The sequence below is a fragment of the Sphaeramia orbicularis genome, chromosome 21, assembly GCF_902148855.1.
Source record: "Sphaeramia orbicularis chromosome 21, fSphaOr1.1, whole genome shotgun sequence".
In the NCBI taxonomy this organism is placed as follows: Eukaryota; Metazoa; Chordata; class Actinopteri; order Kurtiformes; family Apogonidae; genus Sphaeramia; species Sphaeramia orbicularis.
Window position 1 is genome coordinate 40,727,889 of NC_043977.1, and position 23,359 is coordinate 40,751,247.

At 36.1% G+C, this 23,359-nt stretch overlaps 1 protein-coding gene across 1 annotated transcript in view; it reads right to left on the reverse strand.

The window, feature by feature from the left end:
• Positions 1-23,359, reverse strand: part of xpo4 (exportin 4) — a 74,824-nt gene that overhangs the window by 5,864 nt on the left and 45,601 nt on the right. The window contains exons 9-21 of the mRNA XM_030125164.1: positions 16,108-16,282; positions 14,724-14,900; positions 14,399-14,541; positions 13,626-13,771; positions 13,033-13,210; positions 10,082-10,241; positions 8,936-9,105; positions 7,629-7,803; positions 3,776-3,982; positions 2,940-3,026; positions 1,420-1,600; positions 677-798; positions 462-592 (exon numbers count right to left, since the gene is read on the reverse strand). Coding sequence (XP_029981024.1) covers positions 462-592; positions 677-798; positions 1,420-1,600; positions 2,940-3,026; positions 3,776-3,982; positions 7,629-7,803; positions 8,936-9,105; positions 10,082-10,241; positions 13,033-13,210; positions 13,626-13,771; positions 14,399-14,541; positions 14,724-14,900; positions 16,108-16,282 — 2,052 coding nt within the window. The remainder of the gene's footprint in view (positions 1-461; positions 593-676; positions 799-1,419; positions 1,601-2,939; positions 3,027-3,775; positions 3,983-7,628; positions 7,804-8,935; positions 9,106-10,081; positions 10,242-13,032; positions 13,211-13,625; positions 13,772-14,398; positions 14,542-14,723; positions 14,901-16,107; positions 16,283-23,359) is intronic.

Genomic DNA, 23,359 nt, shown 5'->3' on the forward strand with positions numbered 1-23,359 from the left:
TGCAATAAAAATAAAAACCAGCATTTTTGAAAAGACTTTAAAACTTAAAAGCCCATTTTTCTATTCGTAATGTGACTTAACATGATAAAAATGTTCCCTTTCCTTTTGCAGATGGAGAAGCATACTGAAAACGACCAAAAATAAATGATCTGTGTTTACCTAAACCATTTAGAATCACCCCACAACATAAAATTTGTAATCTAAAATAAATGAAATCAGATTTTTTATTTTAATTAAAAAAATGTTTTAGTTTCCATTTACTTGTCATTTATCTAAATCAAGACTTTCCTTAGTGAACAAAAAAAAGATGCAAAGACAAAATTAAAACTACACAATTCCTCAAAATGAAACGACTTATGAAATGCCTAAACTAAAATCAAAAACCAAACCAAAAGATGAAATAAACAGAGGTTTTAAAACTCTGATCACTGGGGACAGGACTAACACTGGTGGAAGGATACGAGGTCATTCCCAGCTCCAGGGAGAACATGAGGCTTTTGAAGAGTTCTTCAGGCAGCTGTGGGATCTTTTCTGGAAAGATCTCACAGATGAAGGTGATGAGCTTGTAGTACTGGTTACACAGGGATGGGAACTGGAGAAGAACAGGGATATGAAATGATTACAGGCCCAGTTTGTGAGGAAACGTTAGAATTAAGTGTCTATGTGCAGGTTTTACCTTGAGCAGGTCCTGAGACATGAGTGGGAGAACGATGTTAACACCGTAGAGAACCACGTCTGCTGCAGAGACCGCCCGACTGGAGGCCGGGGTTCCCTGTTCCTGGTTTCGAAACACTTCATCTGAAAACACAGACGCGAAGAGTTGAATGTTAAACCTCTGAATCAACAGGAGCAAAGTTTACACTCAGAAATATTAATATTATTAGAGGTCAAACTGATGTCCATAAATAGTTTAAGTCAGCCACATACTATGTTTTTCTTGAAACCCAACTGTTAAAATCACGGTTTCATCTATAAATTGTAAGAACTTTTACTGTTTCTATTATAAATTGTAATTTTGTTTTACATTGACAACGTGTATAAGTGTTTAAATGAGATCAAATAAATGCATAGAGGCAGAGGTATCAGGTTCTAGTTTCTTCTAATCAGCCAAAGACACAGAATGTCAACTGTTTTCAAAATGCCCCATTTCACAATTCTCCTTTACATCATCACTGTACTTAAACTTAAAAGAAGGTTAAAATTATCAGATGAAGAGTCAGTATAAAACATGCATCTTGTTGCAAGTTTCTTGAAATGCCTGAAATACCAATTAATTTAGCATCTTGAATAAAAACTCCTGCTCCCCTTTTTTAGTGAGGAGTGGAACTAAAACAACTCTTACACATTTTTATTAATAATAGGCAGAAACTAATCGAATCAGAGTGCAGCTTGTGTTTGTCAACTATCTATTAAACCCACCGTTCTCGCTGAAGTCGATGAACTCTTTGGAGAGGAGGTTCGTGAGCAGCTCCATGATGAGCAGCAGGTCCTGGTACTGGTCCTCCTCAGCCGTGGCATCGCCTCGTTTCCTGCTCTGGTTGTTTTTGGAGTAAACCTGCAGCAGCGTCAGACACGCCTCGTACAGCTTCATGGACTTATTCTGAGGAGGAAACGTAGGAACAGTTGACATCTTCACGGAACTAAAGGTACAAAGGTCAGATTCTTTTGGATTTCTGTGAACTGAATATAACTTTCTAGTTTGTTAATCCCATCTGTTTTTTGGCAAATCTGTCCATTTTATTATATCAGCATCAACATTATTTTAATAAAATTACATCAAATCACTCAATTTATTAACGAATTACAGAAATAATATAGTTTCTATAAATCTGCTGGTATTTTTGTTTTGATTAATGTTCACTACAAGAGTGTTATTACATATTTTCAATAACAATAAGTACATATTATATTATAATAAGTGTAGTTAATATACATGGTAATGCAATACCTCTACTGCATTCTATCATTTCTAATATAAAATTATTTGGAATGCAATGGAATTCAACGGCCATAACTGCCATATTAAAGTGCTTACATTAGTGAGGTTAAATTGTATTCATTTTATTAGTGTATGATAATAAAAAATGACAGTTTTAAGCTCCACCCCTGGACTCCACCATTGTCCTGCCCCCTATCCCCAATTTTTTTCTGGATCCGCCACTGCATATTAATATAATATATTCCTGCAAACTGATGGTGATTCATCTTCAACCGCTGTTTTTTTTTGTCCCAAAATATTTTTGCCCTACTTACTTGACCAAAGGAAACTAATAAAAAAATGAATCATATCTTCATGATTTTTTTAAAATATATAATGTTGGATGTTTAATGGATGTTTCCAGATTTTGAAACATTCAATACTGTTTAGTTTTCTATTAATTTCAGATGCAAATGCCATATAGTTGCCCATTTCCGTAAATTCATGATATATTGGTATTTATTTGTAACCACCAGTCAATCCCAGCACACTGAAAAAATGTAAGTTCAAGGGTTTTCATGCTTGGCGACCATAGTCATAGAGATGGAGCAAATAACCACATGACATGTCTGGAGAAAACAGCAGCTTTCATAGACAGAACAGACGCCAAAATCAAGTTTTCCATTTGCAAAAAGCAATAAAATCTGTCAGTTTTTCATACATCCAGTCGAATTTAACCCTGTTTAGTTTCTATAAATGTTCACATGTCACATTTTTTATCCAAGTATGTTCAAACAGTACCTTCTATGCATGAGAAACTATATGTGGAACCATGTGCCTAAATGTTCAGCTTTATATAAAAGTAATCACACAAAGTAATGACAAGAGCAAGGATCAGGCTGACGGGACTAAAAAACATAAATGCATATGTGACATTGTACCAGCATCTGCAAACTCCTAACAACCAACTGGTTTTAACTTCACTAAAACATAAAGATGAGCTTCACGATGCGTCACATACCTCTCCCAGGTAGCAGATCTGCTTATGAGCCACTTCTACGAAAACCTCGATAATGAGGTTGATTGTTTCAGGTGTGTTGCTGTAAACCTGAGGAAAAAAAAAACAAACACATCAGTAATCAGCATTGTTTTTGTTTTATCTGGAAATATCCGGAGGATCGTGAGTGTTGTGGCCCCATGCTGATATTTTGAGAAAAATAGTCATACTATTACAAGAATAAAGTCTTTGTGTTTGAAGAAAAACCTCAATATCACAGTGATAAAGTTGTGTATTTTAAGAAATCCTGAAAACTTTGTCAAATACAAAAGCTCAGACAACTATGTTTAGTTCAGCTGATTATAATATTACTCTTGCTACGTTAAACCATTTTCCTTATAAGAAATAGCCCTTTTTCTAGTAGAATTAAAAATTTTATTCTTGTATCATTTTGAGGTTTTGGTTCAAATATTATATGTTTTAATCAGAATTTCCGACTTTATTCCTAGAATGTTTTGACTTTCAACATAAATATATTGGCTTTAATGTGAAATTATTATGAGCCCCCTTTTTTAAAGTTTTTCCCCAACATATAATTCTTTTAAAACTTGTTTTCTAAGTGTGGCTGTTTTTTTTAAGGGAGTACTATAGAAAAATCAGTCCTCATTCATATTAGTCTTTTGGGTTATTTTCAGTGAAACCCAATCAGATAATGTGATGAATAAATGATGCAGTTTAATGGAACCAGAACATTGCACTTATGAGGTACTGTTTTGTATTTTTATGTAATACATGTGATTCATATGTAGAGTATGTTTTTTTTATCCAGGTATTTGTTGACTTGTTCAGTCTGTTCATACCTCCATGAGGCCAATGCAGCTGGACAGAAAGTCCATGAGAAAGGAGAAGAGTGAGACCACGTTGTCGATCTGCGTCGCCTCGGCGATGCCGCAGAGAGCTTCCAACGTTGCAACTATTTCCTGTTTGACAGCCTCCTCCTGACTGATCTGGGCAAAGTTCTCCTGGTTGATGAGGTTGAGGAAACGCTGCTGTAGAGGATGAAGCACCTGAGAGAAACAAAAGGAAACGGGACGACTTAGACACAGTTTAACACACGAACATTAACTATGGTGGGGAGGTTTTATTTAAAGTGTACCTGTACTGGTCATGCTTACAACATTAACTGCAAGGGAGATGCAAATTCAGTGGGTTAGTAAGTAACTAACTAAATAATCACCATAAATGCACCACATTGGACCTTTTAATTATGTGAATTATGGGGGGGCAGAACCTATGGGGAGTAGCCATTGCCGACCAGAAATGACGTGTCATTGTTGTTTCCAGGTGATCAATGCTGGTAAACAAACAACAGTCAGTGAGACTCAGTGGAAAACATGTATTCGCGCTTGTTTGTGCAGCTGTAAGCTTTGCACTCCGCCACTGTCTTAGAGACGCGACCCAGCGCTGGCCGATAATGTGTCAGATAATCAGACAATACAATGACTCTGCGTCACTGCCAGTGCTGCAACAGCCCATGACGGAGGCAACATGTCTCTGACCATGTCTGATTGACGGAGCAGTGACTTGGTACTTGCACATCCTTGACAACGGGTTATAATGTAAGTTACCTGACGGAACTGCTTATAAGTGATCTTTTAGATAGCTAACAATGAAAATTCAATACAGGTACCCTTATAAGGCTAAATAAATTAGCACTTCAAAACACAAAACATGTTTTTGTTAATACTGAATGCCCATATTGCTCTTATAAATGACATTTAATGTAGTGTGAGCAGCTAGTTTACACTATTATCCTGGCAAGAAGAAAAAAAAACAATCAAATATTTGTACCTAATTGCATCTATTTTAATTTCTAAATCATTTATTATATTTAGTGTATGAAAATAAACTAAAGATATAATATAAAAAAATACAAGCATAAAACAAGCTCGTGCTCAAGAATATCTTAGAAATAGCAGGTTCAGGGTATTATAAGATGATGTGAAAATGGTCCTGACCGTTCACTCAAATACAAACTTGTTCTTCTCATGGTTTATAGGTAGGACATAACATGAACTGTTTTTTTTTTTAAATTTTGTTGTACCTGTACAATGACAATAAAGACACTCTATTCTATGTTATGATGAAGTTTGCTGCACTTTATACAAAACTGGTTCTGACTGACCATAGTTATTAACCAGCAGGAATCCATGGAGTTTGCCAACAAAAAATGAAGATACGGGTTCTAATGATCACAAACCATCGTGTCAGACATGAACTAGTTCCTAAACATTCCTAACATGCTTTAAACTGTTTGTACCATCACGGTTTCACATTTCCATCATAATTACCTATGAATGAAACAGATGAAAATCTATATTAATGTAATGTACACACTCTCATATTTCCTCTTTCTAATTAAAAAATTTTATGTTTATGTTTTATTTTATCTTTTGAAAATTTTTCTGCATTTAATTTCATGTTCAAAGTTTATTTCTTTTTTTAAATGAGTCACTTGTGTAAGAATTTGACTTTTTAATATTTCAACACTCTTTTAAAGTCAGTAGCAGCCGATGGGTCACCCTGCAGCAAAAATATAATGCAATAGCTCCTGGCTTTCATAAAATATTATTCATATTTTCCCATAGTTACATGTATTTTGCCTCGACTTTAAGGAGAGATCCTTATATAAGCCCTTAGTTGTTTTTTTTATGTTTTATTCATCACATTATCTATTTACTTACTATTTATGGAGATGAAACAGAATCTGTATCGATATTAGTGATTATTTGCTTATTTTAATGACTTTAATAGTAAGGTATGATTAAATGTTCCTTTCTTTGGTGGTGAAATATGAGAGAGAACGACTCACAAGGGAACAAAGCTGTGGTTTATTCTTCCAAAACTGTGTGTTTTTGTTGAAATCCCTTTTGCCATTCGTGGCAGAGTAAATCTGAAAAGGATCAGGCCGATTTCCTGGTGCATGTAAGCAAAGAGAAGGAACACAGAGATGAAACAAAGGGGTGTGTGATCAGTTGTTGGGTCCATCTTTCCTTCGAGTACAGACGGAGCAGCTGGAGGAGCCAACAGCTGCCGTCTCACTCGTACACCCCCCCCTCCCCATAATTACTCTGGAGTCGTTGTGGCTTTGCACCTCCATTTACTACTGTCAGCCTATTAAAACAAAGGCCTCCAGGATCACGACAAGGATCATGTTATACACACGGGAGAAAAACTCAACAGGAGAATATTATCGACTGCATCCATCACCCCTGCTCTTCCGATCTGATGGGAGTCTGGAGAAGTGCAGTTCATTTTTATGGTCACATGTAATGTGGAATGCAGAGCTTAGAGATCCTTTTTATTCCCCGTGGTCAACGAAATATTCAGATAAAAGTACCAAAACAGTAATGGAACCAGTGAAAAAGTAATAAAACCTCCTGCCCGGTCGCACAACATTATGTCCCTAATAAGTTTGAGTCTTAACTTTCAATCTTTTCAAAAATTCGTTAAAAAAAAAAAAAAAAAAAAAAAAAAAAAAAAAACTTGTAAAGAATATGTGTGTGAAATTTGAGAAGAATCGGGTGAATAGTAGTGAATAGAAATTGGTTGGACAAATTTTCTAAGCTGAAATTTTCAAAAATTAAAAAAAAAAAAAAAAATCAAAAAATTTAAGCATCATTATTAGAGCAGCATGTTGGAGGTTTAGCTTATCTGAACTCCTTCATACCCAGTTTTATACAGAGAAACCAGATAAATCAGAGGCTCATCACATGTTTAACAGGAAAAGAAGAAAAAACAAAGTTCTGCTACACTCATCTGTTTTCCCTTTTTTTTCTAATCTTCGATTTTCAGTGACATATGGATGATTTGAACATAAAAATGAAATCATGGGAGATCTTCTGAGACAAAAAAAAAAAACTATTTATTTAAGCTATTAACAAATATACTTTATGCTATTTAGTTTTGTGACAAAAATGCCTTTTTTTCCAACCACAGGAATTTAACATTTTTCTTTTTCCATACATATATTTATTTTATAGCATGTGAGAGCAAAGCATAAACCCAAGTCAAATTCCTTGTTTCTGCACACAAACCCGGCCAATAAAACTGATTCCGATTCTCAAACCACCGGTCTTTAACCTCTTTATCTTCTAATATTTTGGTTTGTTACATTAACATAGTGTCAAATCTTCATTAAAAAGCAACTAAAGCAACTATTCATGTTATTGTTCTACAAAGTAGGATGACCATGAAAAGCATTGATCTTTACAAATCACTCTTCTGCTATGTTTTGCACTGCAAAGTCCATGTTCATATGACATTATTCATGTAACAAAGATTCACAAATTATTTTTTTTCCTTTCACTGAGCAATATTGACACCCTTTTTTTTCCTTTTTCAAAAAAAAAAAACAAAAAAACCAGAATGGTGTACTTTGTTCCAGTGATGTCCTGTGTAATATGTTATGAGACTGTTCTGAATAAAATTTTTAAATATAAGAAAAAAAAAAAAAAAAAAGCAAATAAAGCTGTCAGACAAATGTAGCAGCATAAAAAGTACAACATTTCTAAGTATCAAGCTGCAGAAAAAGGGAATAATCAAGTACAAGTATGTCAAATTTGTAAAAGGACTTAGTTACAATCGACCTCTGGTTATTATTTCATTCAATGTCAGACATGAGCATATGTAAGTATTTTCTAGACGTTTTACCTCGGCCCAGTACTGCTGCTTTGTGTCTGAGTCCATGTGTGCGAAGCCTCCCAGGACCAGAGCCTTCATCAGAGACCTCTGCACTGAGCTGGACAGCAGGTGGAGGGGGGGGCTGCGGCTGGCAAACTGCTTCGCCAGGCTCCACCAGCTTTCACACTGCACCACAATATTGGCCCTGGACGGAAACACCATGTTAACATCTGTAGGACCTGATGTGACTGTTCCATCCATTTTTTGGTCATTCTTTTGCCTGTCATACACTAAATTTTAGACAGACTGACACCCTGTCTGAGAGCCTTTAATTATTATGGTTTTCTAAAGATGGGGGTCTCATGAGGTCTCTATTTGTAAGACAACAACTATATTTCTGACTGATTTTAGTTTGGTTTTTTTTTTTATATCAGACTGGATGTGACAGTTTATGGAAGGGGTTTTAAAGTTTGCTGCAAATTCATTCATGGCTCATAAGGAAATACTCCTCAATTGGACCATTCTACTTAGTGTAGTGACTTAAATCGTTTTTAAGTCAAGGATAAAGAGCAAAGCGCAGTAAATCACTGTCTCCATCATCAGTTTCCACTTCTATCTCTTCTCTGCAGACATAACACACCCAGCTGGATTCTGCTTTTTAATGTGTTTGGGATATGAGTGGAAAACCTTGGCTGTGGGTTTGCAATAGTCCTGTTAGTTGTTTATTGTGATGTTAATCCAGTTTCCTGCAGCCTGTTTGATGCTGAGGGACTGCACCTATTGGCTGATGACAACGTTGTCACAGTATTGAACTTCATTTTCTGAATTAGCCAAGATACAGAACCCACACCAATATTCAATCCCTGATTTTAATAGAAACAAGATGAAAGAAGGCCAGTTTATGGCAGCTCAGACAGAGTTTTACAAACACCTTACATTATGGGAGTGCAGACACCTTTAGCAAAACTCTTGTGATTTGGTTCAGATATTACAAATGAAATCATTAGGAAAGTCATTTGGTGTAAGGTCGGCTTTTTTCTGGAATGTCCATAACCTTTAAAAGCTTGTTTTCAAGCCTTGATGTCAATAGTTATTTCATATTAAAAGAATCCAAGAAGCTTTTACAAAGTGCTCAGCATATTTTAGAAATACAGACATGTTAGTGGTCTCAAAAATGTAGAGCGAACAATTTTAAGACTTTTTCCACATACATTCCAGGCCTTTTTCCCCCTCATTTTATGATTTTGTGTGATCAATCTATGCCATAATAAACACCTCTTTTACTTTAGTCTTCACTTAACTTTAGTTTGTTGGAAGCCTTCTGTCCATGAACTGACCTCTCCCTTTTCTCCACCAGTGTAACCAGTAGCTCCACGGTGTCGTTGGCCAGGTCGGCCTCTGAGCTCCACACAGACAGGTTGTTGATCACCTTCTCCAGAAGATATCCCACAATCCACTGGGCGCCCTCTGTGTCTGCACCAAACGCTGTACTCAAGGGAATGCTGATCTAATGCATCAAAGAAAAAAAGATGACGACATTTCAATGTTTTGTACAAAGTTTCAATCCACATAATGGGTTTATGTTGTTTATGGATGTAATATAAAAGCAGCAAAAATGTTAACCATAAAAGGAAATTATCAGCCAACTCGATGTCCTCCAGTGTCTGCTGGCTTTAACTATAATATTGTTAACATTTTTAATATTGTGCACTGGCAGCACTTTTCGGGTGAGGTAAAGATATCATAGTTGGCTCATACAGGAAAGTCTGGAAAGGATTTCTTCTTTTTTTTTTATTAATACTTAATCAAAACCACAATCGCTCTAACCAAGGCGCTTCCATTAACAAAACTTAAGTCCTTTTACGTGACTTCTGATGGTAAGTCTGGACTTTGGCGTCTGCTTTACAACAAAGCAGGACCCTGGGTATTGGGTGTCACAACTTTGGATCAGTTTTCACTGAGAACAGTGTAAGTAATCCAGCACACTTAACCTTCTTCAGAACAGGTTATGTGGGGAACAAGAGATCCACACTTAAAATCACAGCCTAGAGACCCATGAATTCCCTTAGAAAATTGTGCAATGACTCCTACAAAATCCTGTGGACTTCAGTGACCTCAGAGAGCATGTAAGTACGATGTTACATACACTCTTTTTCCCCTCCTGGAAAGGATCAAATAATAGAGAAATGACTTGTCATGGATGGAGTCGAGCAGTGGATGTGGGTGTCTGTATAATTATTCCCTAAACTCTGTTTCTGCCTTTCTGTGTTGCAATGAAACCTGGACTGAAAAAATTAAAACTGGCTCTGCACAATCTCAAAAAGATTCTGAAAAAAAAAAAAAAAAATGTGTGAGGAGGAAAAAAAGTCATAGATTCTAAGTAGAAAGAACAGCTTCTTTTGTTCAGCACCAGAATCATGTACTTGTGTTGTTCTCTACTGTCAGAGGTTTAGTAGCTCTAGTGGACACAGAGAGTCTCCTACCTGCTGATACAGCTTCTCGTCCACCAGCAGGTACGTCTTGGCCCATCGTCTGAGGAACCAAACTATGTCTTTTCCCATCTGTGGACTCAGCAGCTCCGTCAGACTCGCTCTGGTCGCCCTGGACTCCACTTCTGACGTCCGCAACACTGCCGACAGCAACCTGACAGAGAGACGTAAAACTGAGACTGTGTGGAAAAGCAAAAGAGCGCAGACGAGGAGAAACAAAGGGACAGACCTGATGGAAATGAAGAAAAGTCAAGAAGTCCGCTAGAAGAATTGATATTAGCGTTTACCGTTTTATTCTATTTATTTTTGTTCAGAAGAAGAGTGTCCTCTGGAGGAGCTGATAAACATTAACCAAACAACACATAAAAAGACAAACATTTTAAAAAGTTAAAGATGCAACAAAATAAAAGTAAAGCATAAGATGAGATGTAATTATGTTATTTTGTAAATCTGGTCCCTGAGAACATTTATGTTTCGGGTCTTGTGCTGAAAAAAAAAAAAGGGAAAAATAACAAAATTAAAAAAAAACAAACAAATAGTATGATAACAGGTACATATATAATAAAATGAATAAAATAATCTGCAACAATTTTGATCATTTTTAAAATTGAGATACTAAGGCTTTGCTGGATGCAGATTCTCAAATATCTCAATTTGATACTTGCTGCCTGTTTTAACTAAAAAAAGGACGATATGTTGCATCCACTATCCTTCCATCAATAGCATCTCAATAGTAACAATTTAGCAAATAAGTTCCAAATCAGTCCAACATGAAACAGCTGAGAAATAAGATTGTTATGTAATTGCTGACCGACTGACTGACTGACAAATATCCTTCCAGATGCCTGATGGTGTATGTGGTTTTTTGTTGTTTTTTTTTAACACCCTGTTTTGTTAAATCTGAAACTGGATCCACGAGACGCTAATCACTAGACATTCATTCAGTCAATCATCCATTCATGTTGCGCTGGTCATGCACAAACATGAACAACAACAAACACTTATATTATTTTCTGACATTTGACACAAATAATCAACAGATAAGCAGAAATCACCTCTGGTCATTCATTTGCCTGCATCTCTTAATACATCGTGCAGATTAAAATAGTGATGAATTCACTTTTAACTCAGTTTGGGTAAGGAGTAGTAAATTAGTCTGTAAGGTATTTTTATACAGGGTCAAGTACAGTTCAAGTGTTTTGTGTCTCGCAGCTAAGTTGTTGGACTGACGGCGGCAGCCCCCCCCCCAAAAAACAAAAACAAAAAATCAGGTGTTGTTCATCAAAACAATCCTTAGCTTATTTACAGCCCTACTTTTAGATACTGATTTCAGGTGATATTTCCCAGCTGTACAGTGAAAGGATCAAACCCTGGCAGACTGTTACTATCTTGATGCCCTTTTTGTCAAAGTGTGGTCTTCACACAGTCAAGTGCACGTCAACACACACATAGACACACACAGTATACGAAAGGCCAGGCGGGCAGCAGGCTTAGAGCAGCTTATGTGCGCCCCTCTCAGTCCAGGACAGTGCACAGTTCCGCATTGTTTGCAGAAAACAAAACCACGCTGACATTTACGGGCCGATCGCTTTTAGGAAACCTGATGCCATCAGCCACTCGCCTCTCCAATCCTCTGTCAGCACCATGCACACCAACACACACACACCTTAATAATGAACAATCTATAAAACACAGGGACTAAATGACCTTCAGCAGACAATACCACTGGCTGCCATGGCTATCTTTTGTCGTCACTGTGATTATCCGTATGTGCACGCACACATTACAATTACCCTCTAACAAACAAACATCCAGTGTTGACTGCCAGTCTTGTGCCACACAACATGACAGCCACACGCTGTCAGTTAATTATTGTCAAAATATAAATCTCCAGTGAGCTCATAACAGTGCCTAAAAATATGTTTTGCACCCCCGGGTCCATTTTATTATCGGTTGGATTTCTACAGCTACCATTTTGTACTGATGTTCCGCACAGATGGAAAAGACAGTACAGTGTAAATACATGACAGTACCATAGATTGGTACTGAAAATAAAAGAAAAAATATTTTTTAAACATTTCCTGACTGAAAAAAATAAAACTGAGTCTTATCTAAAATATAGGATAAACTGAAATAAAATAAATTGCATTAAATGTTTATTGTACAATAAATGAGTGTGTTCTTAATCTGTCTTGCCTGGTTAAATAAAGGTTAATTAAAATAAAAAAAACATACACAATACTGTGTAAAAGTCTAAAGCCGTTATTAGGTTTGTAGGTTGAGTAAAATTATGACCATACATGTGCATGTCTGAGTTTCTTCTATTATGACAGAAACTGGATATGAGATGTAGTGCATTATTTTTCTGATGTTTATACTAGGTCTTATTCAAAACATGTCAGATGTTTATAAGTTTTTATGCTGCTTCTTGTCATTGGGACCTTGACTTTTAGAAGCTATGTAGTTTCCTGTATTTTCTTGTATCTGAAGAAAAACAGAAATGACAAATAAATATGCATGCTCATGTAAACCCCGCAAAAACAACAAACCTACAGGTGGCCTAAGACTTTTGCACAGTAATGTACATATATTTTTATTACTTTGAATTTCTGTGTGAAATACCCCATGTTACAAGAAAGACTCAAACTAACCCTATCTTATATAAAAACAAGACTAAAATTAATAAAACCACAGCACAAAGTAAAAACATCAAATGAAAGCTAACCTAGAAACTCCCTTAATAAAAATTAAGTAAAACTATGCTGAATCAAAAACAAAACAATATTCGTTTTGAATAATAAAATAATAACGAGAAACAATAAAATGTTGCCATAACCGAGCAACAAGAAGAATATTTTCACAGATGCTTCTGATTTACTGTCACAATATGAAGTTAATGTTATCCTATAAGTGGGAGATGGTGTTTGGTCTATGATTCTTCTCACCTGATGACTGAGTCTGTGCGGTTGCAGCCTGGTATGGATGAGGCCTTCTCGCCCGGTGAACCCAGGATCTGCAGCGTTGTGTTGATGTCCACTTCTGTCGAGTGTTTGATGGAAAACTCCATCACCTCTGAGGGAATGAGCGGTGTTTCACCCGGGGGGTCGTCTGCTAGTAAATACCCTGAAGAATTTGAACACATTGTACTATATTAAAAAACAGACTAAAATATGAAAAATGAAAATTATATTGTTAAATTAATGTTGAGGAACCTGCTGTTTAAATAGGGTGGGTCAAACATTACTTCATTAAGTCAAACCCACAGAAGCGGGTGGAGTTTAGTTCTTCTCAATAAAGTCTGTAAAGTAGAATATAGTGCAATGGAAAAGAGGCTTGTTAAGACTATAAAACACCTATTTTACTTTATATTAGACATTTATTCTGCTTTTCACAGGCACATATAAAATGTTTTTAAACCATGTCTAACACATTTTGTAAACCAAACCCTTGAGTCAGCTTTTATTGAACAATATTCTGCCTTAAAATGTTCTTTATGAAAATGGCACAAACAGCCAAAGTTCAATGTCCTACTACTGACCTGAGACCAGTATGAGCCAGTGGATGTCTTCATAGAGGTCGTCCAAGACTTTGCGGTCGACTGATCCGGGGTCAGATGAGGCCATGAGGTGCTGCTGGGTTCTCTGGAGCTGACCGTGCAGCCGTGTTACCCGGTCCTCCAGGAGGCTGCAGAAAGATGCAAAATATCAACATAAACTGTGTTTGGTAAAATTGGGGGTACAAATGTATCAAAAGAGCACAAATAGACTGAAATAAACCTGTGTAACTGTACAATATTCTGACATGCTTCAACAGTGGAAGTGTGGCATATAGTGGCAGGTAGATTAGATGAGATTTTATTGATCCCAAACAGGATATTCAATGGTCAAGACAGCGACAAAATAAAGGGCAAGAAAAAATGTGCATGGATAAAGATGGTGCCAAAAGCAACGTAAAATAATAATAATACGACTATATAGACTACATACATATTTACAACAGAGTGGAATTGCAAAATGTCAGACAGTACAGATGAGACCGGTTTGCAGTAGATTAATATACCATTATTATGTTTGTGCCAGAGATAAAACCTACTTTCACTGGTTTTCACCACCATGACAAATGTCTGTAATGTTAGTGTTGAACACAAAATTGTGGCCAAAACAAACAGGACTGGAGGAAAAATGGATGTGTTAGAAAGTTGAAAGATGCTGCTGGATTAAATAAAATAAATGTCAAACTCCTCCTGTGAGATGTGAGAGTGTCAGGTACAGAGCTCTGAGTAATGCATAAATGTAAACGCATCGGTTTTACCTTGTGAGCAGGGGGATGCAGTGGTCAGCGGCCACACGCCCCAGCATCCCGATGCTGGACAGCTGATCTGAGAACAGCTCTCTGTCGTCTTCCTGCAGCTCATTGATCTCCTCCTCATCGTGGGATGCTATGCCATTCACTGACTGACAAGTGGAAGGCAGAGAGAGGTTAAGAGTTTTATGATTTATGTGAGAAAAAGATAAGGAATTGAGAAGAGAGTGGTTAAGGTAACCTCAACGAAGATGTAGAAAAATCTGTTCAAACTTAAAACCACACAGTGGTTATCATGAGTAATGGTGCAGTATCACTGTAAAGACCATCTCACCAGGTTGCGTGTGCCGTCAGGAGCAGCCAGATGACACTGAATGTACGAGTTGAAGACCTGTATCGCTGGCTGAACGAAGCAGCCACGAGGAAAATGCTCCTCGTCCTGGACCAGTGTGAGCCACGACTCCAACAGCTTATCATAGGCCTCCATGTAAACCATGTCGTCCTTATCCAGCTGAGGCGGGAAGAAAAAAAAACATTTATATCACAACTATTTACACTTCATAATAGTTTGCTTTCCACACTTTCAAAATGTATTTAGAATTATGGGATCAATAAAGAGAGGAGACATCTTAACCAACAAAGACACAGTGGTACTTTTGTGGCCATTCCAAAATACGTTTTTCTTTATATTTAACTTTTCTTAAGTGATTTTTGACCATGTACTTTATATTATCCTCTGTATTTTTAATTTTTTTTCAGTGAAAATCAGGTATTATCCTATATTTAATTTACTGATCATGTAGATGTTCATAAATGCTGAGATTAAAGTTGATTGTTACATCAGAAACAGATAAACTGAAGAAAAAGTGACTTCATTAAAATACATCATTAATTGAACATAAACCAAGCATCTCCAGCCACTGTTCTTTATCAAACTCCAAGAGTTTTACTGGTGAACCTGTGTTGTAGAAGGTGATTTTGATTTGAAATTAAATCGACCTTCCGTTTTTTAGTTGTGTCAGATTCACGCCAGCAGATGGAAAACATGTAGCCATGAGAGTGAAAGTCCCAAGACAGAGCCCGAGCGGGAAAACTGTGACTGGCTTAGATAAGATCAGGTGCCTTGCAAGTGGAAGGTGATAAAACATGTGGAACTATTCACAAAGGGGAAAGCAGACCCCCTTTCTTTCATGCCTACCTTGTTTGGTCCAGACTTTTGGACTTTTTAGTTTGACCAAAAACAAATCTTTGGATAAACAGTTTACATCCAGATGTGGACCAAAGAGTTGGCTTTTGTTCTAACTAAAACAGGTGGTTTCAACCCAGATCTAACTAGACCATAATTCAGTTCATATGTGAAGAAACTAGTTTAGATTCTCAGACCAATAACAGAAAGTCACAATCATCACCAGTCAACAAAAGAGGAAAGCAAAACTAACTGAAACTGAAAATTTATTTGACTTTGGTTTGACCTTTATGAAAGCAAAACAAAAGTCAAAATAAAATAACAGCAACTAAAAATTATTAATTATTTCTGTTTCTACTATTTATTAAGGTTAGTAAGGCAGATTTGTTGCTATAATGTTCCAAATTATAACCAGCTCAAATGACATTTTCTAAATTCCTATTTTACAAGAAACACAAAACTATGAAAATCAAAGCGCTCTCCACTAGCTTCCACAGAGACTTTAAACCTCAGGTCACGCTGTAGTACTCACCACTTCCTCTAGGGCGGCACTGCGTCCAAAAGAGCAGGTGAGAAGTGTGAGGCAGTTAATGAAAGAGGTGAAGAGGTCGCTGGGCAGGGCTGTTAAAATGCTCCGAGGGAACATGGTGATCAGGTTGGAGATGATATTCGAGATGCCCACTGCCTCGGAGTCCTCAATCTCAATCCTGGTAAAAATGAAAAAAAAAGTCAAGATAAGATGTTTATTGATCAACCAATTATTGGACAATGGTCAACTTTGTCCTTAATAACTGAAATAATTTATATAGTTCTGAAAGTCTGAGTGATTTTTCTAGCAGCTAAGTGAAAATGCAGAAAAGAAAGAAGTGTGCTTCACTAATAAAGTACTGATATTGACATTTCCCTGTGGTAAAAACTGATTTCCTTCTCTGTACAAAAGTTCAATCTGATTCTCCGTTTTCAGGTCAAACCCAAGCTCTGGCCTTAAGGAAGGACAGTTTCCACTCTCTGGATAAACGGGGGTCACTTTCTACTTTTCCTGCTGGTGACTGAGGTTTGGAAACACGCATGAAAATTGATCCTTAACCAAAACTCGTGGGCAACTTGACCCCTGAGCACTTTTCCACAGCTGCATCTGGGGTTACTTTTATGGTATTCCTGCCTCATAGCACAGCACACAGCACACAAAGAGCGGCTGTAATTACACTTTTCATTTTATGAGGGACTTTCATCAGGGGATCGTACCATGAAGCATGGGGTGACGGCTGTGGACACACTTAAATACGTTGCTCACATGTTAGATTTCGAAAAATGGCATGTAATAGAATATAAATTGTGCACAATCTGGACAAATCTAACCACGGCGCCTAAACATCCACCGTGAGGAAAGAAGTAATGAAGCTACAATAATATCCAACATGTACACAGATGTCAACGATTACATTTAAAATGTTCAGTGTGGCATTTCAGGTTTTAACAGGTTCTAAACGGTGGTTAACTGTCAAAGAAATATTCAGACCCTTTACATACGGAGGACAAGCAATACTATACCATAAAAATTACCATTTTCAGTTCAACTACTACAGCATTACTTACAATCTTACAAACTGCTTACTAAATTGTACATTTCATCAAGTCAAATGCATGATTATGTGGCAACATTTCAACAGTCTTACACTGGATTTAAATCCTATTTATACTCCTTATTTTGTGTCATATTTCATTGCATCATATCTTAATCTGAAAAGTAGGACACAACATCTAATGACGGGTTTTAAATCAGTCTATCCTTCTACTTCATTTGTTCAACAACTTAATTGTTAATTATATTTCAGATCAGTATTTTTTGTTTCTCCAACTGTGCAGTGAAAACATTGTATTTTCAATGTTTAGTGAAGTATTAAATGATTAAATGTTCCTTTATTAGTTGAGTTTAGACTTCTCCTTAAGCTAAATACACTCTTTAAAACCCTCCTTCATTAATTGGAAAACAGTCACAAAACTGAAAACAGGTCTTTTTTTCTGAGTTCATAATCAGGTAACTTATTTAGAGCTATGTGGTTCTCACAGGACAGATGTTACAAACATACGATGGTGTTCCAGAATATGAGGCATTTCTACAGGTGAAACTAACAACAGCTTACAAAGAAACAAATGAGCTCAACTTTAAAGTTAAACATTAAAATGAATCCAAAAACACAATAAAACACTGACAGGGACCATTTTACTACATAGTGTGTTAGTTTTCATACTTTCAGTGCATCTTGCTTATAACACATAAGTGAGATTGTAGATGATACTTGTGTACCACATAGTGAAGTACTTTTTGTCGCCATCTTTTTTTTTTCTTTTTTGGTCATAAAATGATTCTATTAGTCACATTAGTCTTCATGTTGGCCTGACGGTTTTATAAATATTTAACCAAGGAAAAGTGTTGAAAACAGCTTGTGATTACATCTCTTAACTCCATTCGTTTATTTAGAATATACATCGTTTTCCAGTTTCCTGAAAAATAAACGTTTTGGACAAAAGAGGTTTCTGCCCGGCAGTGACGTTTTACTGAAGTAATTGATCTGAATAGCTACAACAATGAATCAAATCTCTGCATGATCTCACCATTAGTCTCTGGATAAAAACACAAGTCATAATCCTCAATATACTGTATACTGGAGGTTTTCATCCAGTTAACTGATTATCAATTTAATGATTTCAACTCAAAAGAAAAGCAACTAAAGCTGTCATTTAAACAGGATTTCCATTTTCATCCAGAGATCCTTTTCTGTACAGCGATGAGTTAATCTCTGGATTTGCAGTGTTTGGCTCTAACTTCACTATGATATCATTTAATGCACACTTAAAAATCGCTCCAGTTATAGGAACACAGCCTACAGATATGATGGTCTTATTTTTTCTTACTGTGGTTCATTATTATTGTGTTTATTCCTTTACAGTATTTTATCTTGTTCCCTTTGGAAAGCCCAGTGTGTTTGATGGTCAGAAAATCATAATTATTGTATCAACTTATTTAACCAAAATTCTTTGTTCTTTAAAATCTTATTATATTAACCATTGCTGTCAGAATCTATGAGCATGATTTTTATTTTTGTACTTCTATTGTACTATTCTATCTGTGTATGCTTGTATATATATGTGTGTATGTGTATGTATATATGTGTGTGTATATATACATTCACATGCAATATTCACTTTGTATTTTCTATTTTTTACAGAAATTATTACTGATAATTTTTATCTCAATCTATGAGCATAAGTTTTATTTTTGTACTTCTATTGTACTATTCTATCTGTGTATGCTTGTATGTATATATATATATATATATATATATATATATATATATATATATATATATGTATGTGTGTGTGTGTGTATGTGTATGTATATATGTGTGTATATACATTCACATGCAATATTCACTTTGTATTTTCTATTTTTTACAGAAATTATTACTGATAATTTTTATTTAAAATAATCCATTATTATACTTAGTCATTATAAGATTGTGTTCTTGTGTGTTACGTGTTGTTTGCTTTAACCTCCTTCAGGATTAAAACACATACTTAATCTGATACATAAATGAACCTTTGACATAATCCTACAATTGCTAAGTGAGGAATTTAGACTGACTTTAGACTCATTTACCAAGATTAGGATTAGTAGTTTATTCCAAGTACAGGAAAATAGCAGGATATAATAAATATATAAATAGATTCCCACAATAACCTCAAATTTTCCAGGATATTTTAGTTTTCACTCATTTTTTTCCCCATGTGTTTTCCATGATGCTTGGGAACCATGTTAAATTTAAGGCACAAAAACAATATTCTCTGAAATGTGGTAGAGTAGAAGCAGAACAAAAAAGATCAAAATATGATTGACAGTAAAAAACAACTCCGGCCCCAGTTACACTGTGGAACGAGTGGATTTAACGCCACCTTACAAACTGTGAGCTGGCAGATGGAAGAGAGATAAAACAATTCTGAGGGAGGCACAAAGGAGGAACAGAATGGAGGAAAAAAGCCTCAGAGAAAAACAACAAAACAACATCAAACACAACAAAACTCATAGAAACCAGACCAAAGAGAAAAAATATCTAAACAAGTATGTGACAGCTTTCCAAATTCAGGACTTTTTTTGTAACATCACAAAGATCTGGAACAAGCCAATGAAAGCCGTAAAATTAGCAGAAATCAGCAAATATCACGACAATTCTGTTACTATACTTTGTAGGAAACTTTATTTAGTATGTATCTACACCAACAGCTCCTCTGTGTTTTCTACAGATCTCATTTAGTTTATAAGTCTGAATTAATTAAAATGTATCAACTTATATGTATTTCCCTGGACACTATTAAGATTATTTACCTTTATTCAACCAGGAATTCCCGTTGAGATTAGAAATCTCTTTTGCAAGGGAGACCTGGCCAAGGCAGCGGCCGTACAAAGTCAAAAATACATAAAACACATACAAAATACACAAAGAACAATAAAAAAAGAACAATAATTAATGATCCATAATGGCCTCAAGAAAAACTGTGACATTCCTCCTTCACTGCATTCTCCATGATACTTTAAAAATCATCAACAGAGATGAATGTTTGTAGTTTAAGAAATGACAGGAAATATGATCGCAGTATTAAAACCACACAAATAAGAGCAAAACTATGTCATGTCTACTGGTAAAAGTCAGTATTTAGTATGACCTCTGAGTTGTACTTTCTTGGGTTGATTTTCTTTTCTTGACTGAACTTCTTGCCTCTTATACCACGTTTTCTCCAGTTATTCTTAAGGCTCATCTTGTATGTTTTTTCTTTGCTCAGATCACCCCATTGTATCTCGCCTTAGAGACTGGGAAATATACATGTATGGTGATTACAGCCTTGCTAAAACAACAAACCTAATAGTGGTCTAGTTGCATCGTACTGTATTATTTTAAGTGCCTTCTGCAAGCTTTAAAAAAAAAAAAAAAAGGAATGCATGTCCAGCTGTGTTTTATGGCACAGCTAATGGGGATCGTGAAAAACAAATAAAACCAAAAATTGCCACCACGTCTGACGTTTTGTGCGATCTTTGACGTTCCTGTGCTGAACCAGAATAGTAAAGTGTTAATCTTGAACCTCTGTTTGATCTGGCGCACCTCCCCACAGCTCCAGCCGGCGAGAGAAACGCTGTGTGAGAGGCCTCGCTAACCCCTATCAGATGGAGTTAAATTGCGAGCAGAACTGCTCAATCACTGCAGATCGACCATCCCGCTCTGCATGGTTTTCCGATGAGGCAATTGGAAAAAAAGCTCCAAGAATAGGTGATTACAGGCAGAGCAGGAGAGAGAGCGAGAATGAGAGACCCCTACTCACTGAATCACATGGTCCAACAGCAAGTGTGTGTTATTTATACACAAAGTATGTCCCTTAATTCAGACCAGAACCGCTGTGAATAGACACACCTACAAATTTCTATTAAATACTCTGACTATGATTCAATAACCCCTCCCACACATAGGATATGACCTTCAACTATTACACTGCAACAAACCACAAGATGGACAGGATTATATTTAATATCTATAATTCCATATTTCTATATTATTCTGTTAATGCTGCTTATTCTTTTAGTAGCCAAACACAGAAATATGCACCATGAGGCTGCAAGTTGATGAGTCAAACCCTGTGTTGGGGATCCCCCAGTCCACTACATCGGCTGTATTCCCAGCAGCTTTTAATGAACAAAACATCTGCGTGTATATGGTTTTATTCTTGCTAAATACCCTTAGTATGACTCTGGTGCCTTAAAGAAGTGATATTTTGCTTTTTTAAAAATGGAATTATGCATTTTAAAACATTTCCCTGTGGTCTACATAAACTGTAAATGCTATGCTTGGGTCTGAATTCTCCATTAATTCAACTCCACAGGTCCATCTTCAACCCTATTTCTGAGCAATGACACCAGAAAGGTCATTTTGAGCGCTGGCCCTTTAAATGCACATGAGCCCCTTCATGCCCCACCCCCTCCAGGTTGTTGACTGTATTGCTCTGTCCCATTCAACTAACAACTGAACATTTTAGGGCATCGACTCAAAGTTTGGACATATTTTCAGTATGGACTACAACCGCTGCTGCTGATAGACAATTATGGCGTACTTGGAGAAATGTTCTTCGAAATTCTTGACCATATATGTGAAAATGCCGTGCTGTAACTAGTTACAGATGTAACAAATTAAGCAGGAATTAAAACAGGTTGTAGAAATCCACTCAATTTTTGCCAAACTGAATATAAAGATAGCTTTGCAGCACCTGGAGGGTTCAAATTCAAACTTTTTGAACTATTAAGAGTCCAAATACACAAATAAATGTACCAAAGACTAATAAAAGTGGGTTTAGCAAAATATGACCCCTTTAACTGACGATCAAGTATCAACTGGTATATTGTATTGTGCTGTATTGCTTTATTCATAAACATTTTTTCACTAGATTGGATCAAGTGCTTTTAACTAGATGTTGCATGTTTTCACCTGTTTACCTTAGTTTATGTCATGTGGTTTGTAGTTTACACCACTTTAATTGATTTTTCCATATTTTTTTCTTAAACTGCCATGTCAGTGTGATGGTTTTAAAATCACCAAATCATTTCTTTTTTGTTATATATCTGTATGAAATGTGCTATATAAATATACAAATGAATAAATACATTGATGATAAACTTCAAAAACTCAGTAAAAAAGTAGAAGACCATGGACATGGACGACCAAGAATACATAGAAAACTGACCTTTCGATGTATAGACCAATGGATACAGGATAGATGTAACAACATAAAAGACGTAACAAGACAATAAAGAGGGAAACTTTACTGTGGAGACACACTGCTGCCCATTTAATGAGTTGTCAGTTAATTTTCATAGAAACAACCAATACAAACACATTTCAGTTTTGCACTTTAAGTGCCTTTCACAGCTGAGACTTTTATACTTTGGCTGAACCATTACCTTTACATTAACTAGTGTATGTCTACTTCTATTTCTGCAGAGAATGTGTGTATTTTCTCCACCTTGGCCCAGAACAGATTCTCTTCTTTTTTCTTTCTTTTTTTATTGTGGGTGGCATCCGGCGTTAAATTGCGTTACCACCTCCTACTATGTTTGAGTGTGGACCAGAGTTAATATCCCCTCAGCAAAACAAACACTGACTCTAATGAGGGACAGTCACATTTTTTGTGGCCGCTACAGGTCAGGGTAAGGGCAAAGCAGAGCAACCTACAATTCAGCACTGGAACTTACTAAATATTACACACTGAAGCTTTAAAAATCCACCATCAGTTGACTTCTAGCATACATCCCTGAGAGACTGCTTTATAAGGCATACCATCACCTTCCGAAAGTAATTGCCCAAGGCATTTTTTCAGATTTTTCAGGAAACACAAAAAACATAACCAGGTCTAAATCACACTCATGATGTGCAATTATCTTAGGGTAGAATCACAAGATCTATTAAACTGAGAATGTAGGTGATTTTACTAGAGGAGATGATTTAGGTAAAAATGTCATTTTTGTTATAAAATGACTTTGGCAAATATTTCAAGAAGGTGACAAGATGTAAATCTGTGAACTATGTATAATGACAGCACTTGTTTTAATATTTCTCAACTGTTCAGTTCTCAACTGAAATTAAGCTGAAATTACTGCGTAACAAGATAAAAAAAAAAGCAAGACAAAAAAATACTTCATAGTGGTGAAAGAACTGCTTTCATTCTAAAGGGACACTAACCAGTAA